This window comes from Agelaius tricolor, unplaced genomic scaffold (genome assembly GCF_023055355.1).
Source record: "Agelaius tricolor isolate 1412-34295 unplaced genomic scaffold, bAgeTri1.0.p SCAF_11, whole genome shotgun sequence".
Taxonomy (NCBI): Eukaryota; Metazoa; Chordata; class Aves; order Passeriformes; family Icteridae; genus Agelaius; species Agelaius tricolor.
In genome coordinates, this window is record NW_027269271.1 from 1,624,324 (window position 1) to 1,633,875 (window position 9,552).

The window sequence follows — 9,552 nt, forward strand, 5'->3', positions numbered from 1 at the left end:
CACATCCAGGCGGCTCCAAAGAACAGCTCCACCTGCGGATCAGATGGAGCAGATCCCTCGGGCAGCCGAGCAGTGACGAGCATCTGGGAGCAGTATGATCTTCCATCGGCACAGCTGGATCCAGAGACCGACATCAGCCCACCTCACTCAGCCCCGAGCCCAGGGACCAAAATAGCCTCACTGACAAGAAAAATGAAGGTGCTTTTTCCCCTCAGCACATGTGCTTTGCACAGCTTTGTGGACACGTAGCTCAAAAAGTCGAAAGGTTACCAAAATAATTTTTAAGGACTTGTTTAAAGAGAACAGTAATAATTTGATAGCCAATTGTGCTTTCTGAGGATCTCATTTATGTTTTCCAGAATCGAGAGACTTGCCAGTACTGACAACACCAGTAGCTAGCTACAGTCTTCAAGGAGAAAGAAGAGGAAGAACTGACATTTAACACAGTCAGTTCTGAAGAAGAGATAAGAACCACTATACAGTATTTTTATACCGGGTATCAAGAGCTATTGCAGCCTGGCACACGGCCAGGTTGTGGAGTGTCACAGCATTTAATATTACCTTCGGTGAAGATCTCCGCACATCAAAGTCCCCCAATCACCGACACACAACAGTATTTCCACCCCATAATCCGGACTAGGATCGCAGCTCGGCTGCGGGAGCACCACCTCCCTCCGGGAGCCCGCAGCTATTTGAGGCAAACGCAGCAGGAACTTCATCAAACAGCACGTGAAGCCCATGTTTACCTCGGGATGTCTCGAGAGGCACAGCCTGGCCGTCAAAAAGCACCGCCTGAATCGCCAGGCTTCCCCTTTTCCTGTCAGTGACTTGTTAGAAACGATGCGCATGTTGGACTTGCGATCTTGGAGGTTTTTTCCAACCTTAATGACGCCGCGATTCGAATACCCACGGGCGCGTCGGGACGGTGCGAATTTACACGCGATAGGATGGGAGGAATGAGGCGCCCAGAGCCAGCACGCCACCGAAATTAGGGTTTGGGGCTTTAAACACCTCGTTCCTCTCAGGCAGCGGTCACCCCCCCCCCCCCCCCCCCCACACACACACACACACGCACACACGGAGCGGGCACACGAACGCGCTCGCACCGGAGCCGCGGCGGCTTCCCCGCATCGCGCACATCGCATCACGGGCGCTGCCGGGCCAGGGCCCGCCTCGCCACCCCCGAGGCACCGCGGGGGGAGGGACACCGAGCATCCTCGGTGGGGACGAGCACCCACGGTGGGCTCGGAGCCGCGAACTGTCCCCCCAAACCCCTCCTCGTCCATCCCTGCCCGACACCGCCCCCCCCGCCCTGGCCGCTCTGAGGGGGGCGCGCGCCGCGGCCGTTGGGAGCAGCGCGCGCCGCGGGCCGTGTGGGGGGAGCGGGGGGGCGCGCGGGGGTGCCGTGCCCGCCGCCCCTCACCTGGAGACGCAGTTCTCCAGCACGGAGCTCTTGCCGGCGCTCTGCCCGCCCACCACCGCGATCTGCGGCAGGTCGAGCAGGCAGTTCTGGCCCAGCGCCGCGAAGGCATCCTGCAGCCGGTTAACGAGCGGGATGAGCCCCTCCATCCCGCCACCACCTCCTCCTCCTCCGCCCGCCGCCGCTGACAGGTAACGGCCGGCGCACTGCGCATGCGCGCCTCCCTCCTCTGGCCTGGGGGCGGGGCCTCCGCAGGGCGGCCACGCCCCCTCCGGTGCCGGTGCCGGTCCCGCGATTGTCCCACGATTGTCCCGCAATTGTCCCACGATTGTCCCAAAATCCGTTTTCCCCCCGCTGTGCCAAAGGCCCACCCACGCTCAGAGTCAAGGGGCTGGATTTGTTTGTACTTCTGCGCAGAAAGATGGCTGGGTGGCAATTCCACAAAGCCAGCACGACAACTGTCAGAAGTTTTCCCTTTTTGCGGATTTTAACAAACCAAGGCGTTAATGTTTATTGGCTACAAGTTATCTAGTTCGCTTATTAATTAGTGTTCTGTCTTCTGTTGGTTAATGATCCTCTTGTTTCCAGTGCTAATTAATCTGCATGCTCAGTCTTTCTCTTATATTAGTGGGTTTTTGGTCTGTGAGTCAGTGGTGACAATTTGCCCCTGCCAGAATTAACCAGCCAGAGCTGATTGCAGCACAGTTGCTCAGTTGTTTTAATTAGTTTCTTCCTTATCTTGGGTGTTCTGCGAAATAGCCTTGTAGCTCCTAAATTCTGCATTCTTTGTGTCAACTAAGAGTGGTACACCCTTCTCCCCTTTGGTAACATCCCCCTAGGTCTGAGATCACTGAAACATGTCAAGCCCTAAACCTTAGCAAGGCAATTCTACAATCCGACAAGTAATTTGTCTTTTTACCATCTGGACATCACTTAGAGCTTGCTTTTTGGGATTGCTTTTTCACAGATTGCCCAGAGAGGCTGTGGAGTCTCCCTCACTGGAGATATCCCAGCACCAACTGGACACAGAGCCTGTGCTCTGGGATGACCCTGCTTGAGCTGGGACATTGGACCAGATGCCCCTCTGTGCTCCCTGACAACATGACCCATTCTGTGATTCTGTTTGTTATAAATGAATATTCCAATTTAATAATGAAGGAAATGTATTAAATTATCAAAGTATAAATTTGGAAAAAGCCACAAGCAATTCAACTCTGAGCCAGGTGATCAGTGTTGGGGAGACTCAGGATTTGGCCTCTATTGCACCAAAGTCCCTGTGAGTCTCTGAAATGTCATTTTGAAGGGGTCTGTTTCATACAGTCCTTTGGGCTCTGGAAGGGAGCTCTTCTTTAGCATATTTTAGCATATTATCATAGTTTTTCTTTCTTGCTGCTGTGTTTCTTGGAACCAGTGGATAATTCCTGAAATCCTGTGTGGTTGTGTTCGCAGGGGTCCCAGGATGAGGGAAGAGATGAGAATCTTGATTCCATGTTTCAGAAGGCAGATTTCTTATTTTATTATATATATTATATTAAAAGAAAATGATATATTAAAACTATACTAAAAGAATAGAATAAAGGATTTCATCAGAAGGCTTGAAAGGAATAGAAAGGAATGGAATGATAATAAAATTTTGTGACTGACCAGAGAGTCGGAGACAGCCGGACTGTGATTGGCCATTAATTAGAAACAATCAACATGGACCAATCAAAGATGCACCTGTTGCATTCCAGAGCAGCAGATAATCATTGTTTTTCTTTTCCTCTGAGGTTTCCGAGCTTCTCAGGAGAAAAATCCTAACTAAAGGATTTTTCATAAAATGTGTCTGTGACAATTCTGTCAGGTGAAAACTTCCTGGCATAAACTTCTGATGATGCCTATCAAAAGCCTCCTGCTGGTGTCTTGTCAGACAAAAAGAAATCCCTTGAAATATAGAACCCGAGAGACAGTGCCCTCCTGGTGTTTGAATCTCCATTTTTTATTTGTCCGACACTGGCTTGGTACACAAGGTGCTGTGGTTGTAATTTCCTTTAGCACGAATTATTGTATAACATATATCACATGTTCCTGCCTGAGGACAAGTCCACCCCAGTGCTGGGACACTTGGACATGAGGAGCAGGGTTCAGCCATGGCTGTGTGTGTTGGAATTCAGGACATCCCTCTGGCTGTCCTGAGCAGCCCAGACCCCTGCCAGGGGGCTCAGAGACCCTGGCACAGAGCCCAAAACACCTGTGACTTTGAGACCCATGGAGGAAATTACCAACCTTGTATGAGGATCTGCAAGCCATGAAAGTATAAGTACAATAATAACTAGTTTGTCATGGGGTGAAAAATAGATTTTTGGGGTTTTTAGAATGGGGGTTCAGGGGGCAAGATGGAGGAATCTGGGCATGTCCAGCCTTTCTCCTTCTTCTTCTTGGCCTCCATCTTCTGCTGTGATGTTGGCACTTTTAGATTGGTTTAGATTAGAAGCTCACTGTCTAACATGGGTGATAGGTATTGGGAAGTAATTGTAAATAATGTATACGTAGTTTTTAGTATAAAAAGATAACACCACCGCCCCGGGGGTGGCCAGAGTGCCTCTGCCTGTCCTGCTGAGCGGACCTCGGCTGGACAAGAGAAAGAGCTTTATAGATAAGAATTTTTATAGATAAGAATTTTATAGATAAGAAACAATAAACAACTTTGAGAGCGAGAACTGAAGAGCTCTGACTCCTTCTTCGACCACCGGGCTGGGAAAAGAGACTTTCGAACACATCTCGGGGTCACTGTGAGCAGCTAAAGCCCGAGCTGTGTGCTGCCCCTGAGAGCACCACGCTGCCCCTCTCCCCTGGGAGCCCCAGCTGACCACTGGGAAGGGCTGAGCGATGCCCAGGCACAGGCAGGAGCTCCGCCAGGCTCGGGCACGTTCCGAGGAGGAGGAGCTGGAGCCGGCAGGGCGGGCAGCAGGTGATGCTCAGGAGCAGGCTGGGGAGGGACATCGAGGTGCCAGCCGTGTCACTGCAGCGGGTTCAGTCCAAAATGCACGCTGGGGCTGAGCTAAAAGCTCAGGCACACAACAGAGATGAGATTTAGCTGCGATTACTGGCAGCAGTCACATCATGAAAATATCCAAATGCAGGCTTTGGAGTCGTGCAGGGATAAAAGTTCCCCCCGCTATTGGAGCAGACACTGGCCCCGCTCAGCAGGAAAAGCAAAACAAAGGGAGCTGGGAACATCCCGCAGGCTGACGGGGACTAACGATCTGGAGGATTATCAAAACTTCTTGGCCACAGCTCTCAATAAGTGTGAAAAATTACTCTACAGCAGGCAAACCTATAACTGTGGAAACAAGTAAGGGGTTTGAATTGGCACAGATGGATTTGAATCGGCACGAGGCAGACACGGCTTCTCCTCACTGCTGCAGTCAGATCACAGCCTCTGGGAAAAGCCTTGCCATCATTTCTGTCTACTTGGGAGCCTGGGAGTTATTGACATAATTATGCCAATTAGCAGCATGATTATTTCTTTCCCACTCCTGGGTGAGAGAGCTGTGCCAGGAGGCACTGGAGTAGCTGCCTGGCCTTCCTCCAGCTCGTGGGTTTCTATGGAGGCTGGAAGTTGGGAAGTGCATTATGAGTGTCCAGAGCACTTTGTGCTGCCCCCATGAAATAATTAAGATCCGTAGAAGAGCAGCCTGGCCCTAGGATTGCATCTCCACAGGAGACAGATGAAGATTGAGAAAGGCACGATGCCTGGGGAGCAGCACCATGCACACCTTCAAACTGATCATCCAGGGAACTCTCCTTTCTGTGAGGGCTGTAAATTACAGCTTTGTCTGCTTCCTCAATTAAAATAAAATAAATTAGGAAGCAACTAATTTAGAAAATTAGGAAACAATTTAGGAAAACAAACTAAGATTAGGAAATTTGAGTTATTCCCCCAAGTCTGGGAAGTTTCCAAACCAATTTTTTTGTCTGGTGAAGCAGAGTTAAAGCCATTAAGTGCCCACATTCACCCTGCAACTCTATCACTTACAAAAATCCATTTTCTCCACTCCAAAAAAAAAAGAGCCACAAACAGCCAAGTATAGATTCCCCACCTTCTGGAAAAAGCACAAACAATTTCATGATGGATGCTTGTGATATCATGAGAGGTTTTTCTCATTTTTCCAACACCTCCAAGAGAGCAGGGAAGGAGAGAGGAGAGGCACCTGAGCATATCTTTAGGTCTCTGCTTTTCCTGACTGACTCCTCTGGGCAGCTTGTTCCAAACCCCCGTGCAGAGCCCAGCCTGGCTTTCTGAATTTGCCAAGATTCAGAGTGGCTGAACTAAAGGAAACAGGGGTGCTACTAGACCACTGCAAATCTTCTTGTAACAAATAACCCTGAAATACAAGACCCAAATCAGTGTCAGGGGGCCATGCAAGAAATTGTTCTCTGGGGGAAGAGTAGGGGCAACCCCCAGGAGCAGAGAGCTGTGCTGCTCACTGGTTAACCAGCTAAACACAATCTGGTTTTACCCTGCTGTGCTCACTTGTGCCCCTAATAATACAATACAATAAAATACAATATTTATAATTTCCTTTTGCTGCGTGCCAGGCCCAGCAAGGAGAGAAAACCTCGGACAAGCACCTTTCCTGGCATGGCAGGAAGGGTGGGTGCCCTGATCCCCAAGGTGACTCCAACAGTGTGGTCTGATGTCACATGTCACCAGCTCCAGCACAGCCTGCCTGGGGCCCCCAGTCACAGCCTCCAGTGCATTTCAGATCAAGGCTACAGACAGCAAGCTTGTCCTGCCACGACTTTCAGAGAAATATATGGCAAAAATAGCCTGGCTTCAGGGTGCAGCTGAACCCACAAACTCACACACAGACACTTCTCCCTAACCAGGCAGTGACGTTAGCACTGAGGACATTTGGACCAGGTCCCCAGGCTGCTTCCCAAGCACACAGCAGTGCAATTCCCTTCAGGAGAAATGAGTTCTGTAAAAAGCAGCCGAGTGGGGACTTGCAGATGGCTGCAGTGAAGAGCCAGGCACGCTGCCCTGCCCGGGGCAACAGAGCACAGCAGAGGCTGCTCCTCTCCCCTAAGAACAGACAGTTCCTCCACACCTGCTCGTCTCTCCAGGGACCTTCCTCACCTCCTTCTTGCTTCAGACAAGAGTTTAGGCAGAGCTTTTCAGGCAGAGGATGGGCACAGAGCAGGAGGAGGTGTGGGCAAGGGGCAGCTCCAGGTTCTCGGCAGCGCTTGGCTCTGCAGTGCTGCCAGTCAGTATCATCCCTGTGCATCTGCCAGGACAAGAGCTCAGACCTTGAACCTGCAAAAGATGGAACTCCAGCCCGTGAAAGAAAGCCAGAATGGCTGCAGTGCTGCAATTATAGTGGCTGCAGCATTTCTCCATGTATAGAAGATGTGCTTTCTGCCTTCCCCCACAGCCCGGGGCACTGCTGACTCACTGATGGCAGGACAGCTCAGTCCCTGTCCCATCTCTCCTCTCTCCTGCCCTGTGACCTCCAGCTGCATTCTTTAGTCGGGTGCATCCCGTTGCAGGGTAGAAAAAGGGCACGGTGCTGCATTGCAGCCTGCAGAGATGTTTCCCTGCAGCCCTCAGCACCCTAGGGAAGAGCTGCACTCCCTCCCTGCAGCCTGGCAGCACGCCTGCTTCCTTGGCCACAAAGCCAGACAAGCCAAGTGCTTCCCCAGGGGAAGATTGCATGGACAAAACACTTCCCACGTGCTTCCAGCCTCTGGGAGTGGCTGCTGCAGCCCTCGTTGTGCTGGTCCATGCCATGCAGCATCCCCCAGCAGTGGGGCCAAGGCTCTGCCCAGCTGAAGGGAATCAGCCCAGAGCTCAGTCCCTGCAGCTTTTGCTGCTGCAAAATCTCTCCCAGCTGCTTGCTGTACTTTGAGCTGATGACAGTATGTCCCTCATCCACCTCCACCCTGCTCCTGAGAGAATTGGAGTGTCATTCTCTTCTCCAGAACAGGGACCTGGGCTGTGACACCATATGGGGTGAACATGTGGCACCCCATCAGTGCCTGCCTCAAAGTGTCACTGTCCCAACAGCTGCTTGCTGACAGCCACCCTGGCCAAAATTCCTCTCTGCATCCTTCTACCCAAGCTCAGGAAGCTCAGGGCTGCCCCACCAACTCCAGTGTCTCATCCCCTGCAGAGCAGCAGGACATGGATGTGATGCTCTGAGAAGGGACCAGGACAGCCCAAAGCATCCCCAGGTGGCTCCAGGCTCACACCTGAGCCGTGGGGTGAGTTCCACACCCGGCTCTTTTTGTGCTGGGAAAGCCAGAGAGGGAAAAGTCAACATCTCCGTGCCCGTGGGGGTTGCTAAGTGACGGCAGAGCTTGCTTCTATCAGCGTGCCTACGCTGCAAGGGAAGGAAGTGAGGAGTCAGGGATGTAAACACGAGCACATTGCCAAAACTCTCACAGAATCACCCTTGCCAAACATATACATTAGCTGCGTGTTTTGGCTGCCAGCAGAGAAATATTTACTATGTGTCAATTACACCAGTCGTGGAGCATTTTACCTGCAGAGGAGGATTTGCAGCACTCATGAATTTGCCATTTTCCAGCTGAAATTAATTTTCAGACCAAAGTTGCCAGGCTGCCAGTAGCTGCAAGAACAGCTGCAATGAACTGAGATTTCATCCTTACATTGTTTCTAATAGATGGCTTTTGTTTTTCCACCAGGATGTGGCGTTATGCAGCATTTTGGAAGCACAACAGAAAGGCAGGACTGGACAAGGGAGGGATGAAGGCAGCCTTTGTATGAGCTCCTGGGGAGGAAAGGAGATGGTTTCGGTACAAAAAAAAGGCACACACACAAACCTACGTGGTTAAGATTATGTGGAGAATTGCAAACTAAGTTAAAAATAGAGTAAAGGCAGCACTGCTGATCTAGTTGAGAAATTTGCCATTGCTCAGCTAGGTGGATAATAGATATCTTTCAGAACAGTGCTCATCACAGAGCAGCTTTAGAAACTGCATGGGGGCAGGAACACTTCAGCTCCAGCTCCAGCCTTGTTTCTCCCCCGTGCTGTGCTGAACTCAGCACAGGAGGAGAATCACTCCAGGAGTGACTGGGTGGTGGCACAGAGGGCACCCAGCCAGGCTGCCAGCCTTTATCTGAGGCAGGGAACAGGCCAGCCCTGCTCTCCTGGGCTGGGAACCATCAAAAGCACTTATTAAAACAGCATCTACTCCTTTGTGTACTTGCAGGTTAGCCCAGGGAGAAAGTAGGGCACCCACGTGTCCCTCTGTGGGAAGGGGAACAAGGGAGGAAGCATCAGAGAAGGGATCTGAGCAGAGCAGCTCCCAAAGCAGGACCTGCTGGGAAATTGAAATGAAAACACACCCCCAGCTGCTGATCAGAGGGAGGTGCTTGCTGGCAGCACAGCTGCCATGGGGCATCCTAGGCACCAACAGCCCCATCTCCTGCATGGGGCAGTGCCCACATGGACCCCACTGCTGCAAGGGTGACAGCCTGTGGGAAATGGATTTGTAGAGAATTCTCAAAGCCTGACAGAGGGCTCACATAGTGTGCATCTGTATGCAAACCTTGAGATAAGAAATGCTGACTTAGAAATGCCATGGAATAAAACATATTGTTGAGAGAGAAATGGAATGAGAAACAAGTTTCAAAAGATGGCCTTGCAAAAAAGACTGGATACTTTGGAGAAACTATGAAACTATGAACATAGAACTATGAAAAATGCATTGTAGTAGGTCCCACAAGGAGTAATTTTAGATGATTGGCTTTAAGGCATTTACATCATGCTGTGGCAAAAGCTGATAGTCTAAGAAATGCGTATAATGTATTGTAATTAAGAAATAATTGGTTTCTGATTGTGATGGCATGAATTTTAACATCTGTATTGCCTCACCCTTCACTTGAGACTGAAAATGGAAAGAAAAATTTTAAATGCCTCTCAGTTGCCCCATCTCTGGGTCAGAAAGGGGCATAGTCCAACAAGAGCCTTTTGGGGTGTCCTTCCCCATGAGCTGGGGAACTGCAAACTCTCAGCTCACACAGCCTCCCACTCTGCTTTGGAAGTGGCAGAGGTTTTCCCACAGATGGAGGAGAGCTGGCTCCTTCCAAGCAAGGAAGGGGCAGCCCAAACCCTGCTGGGACA

At 50.8% G+C, this 9,552-nt stretch overlaps 1 protein-coding gene across 7 annotated transcripts in view; it reads right to left on the reverse strand.

The window, feature by feature from the left end:
* The window catches only part of DNM3 (dynamin 3), a 171,758-nt gene extending 170,146 nt beyond the window's left edge, over window positions 1-1,612 (reverse strand). For 4 of the 7 annotated variants that reach the window (XM_071435761.1, XM_071435760.1, XM_071435758.1 and 1 more), the window contains exon 1: window positions 1,424-1,611. In XM_071435761.1, the coding sequence (XP_071291862.1) occupies window positions 1,424-1,569 (146 nt within the window). In that variant the 5' untranslated portion in view covers window positions 1,570-1,611. Of the gene's footprint in view, window positions 1-1,423 lie in introns of all 7 variants that reach the window. The other 3 variants (XM_071435756.1, XM_071435763.1, XM_071435762.1) reach the window with 1 other exon arrangement.
* Between the last annotated feature and the right edge of the window lie 7,940 nt (window positions 1,613-9,552).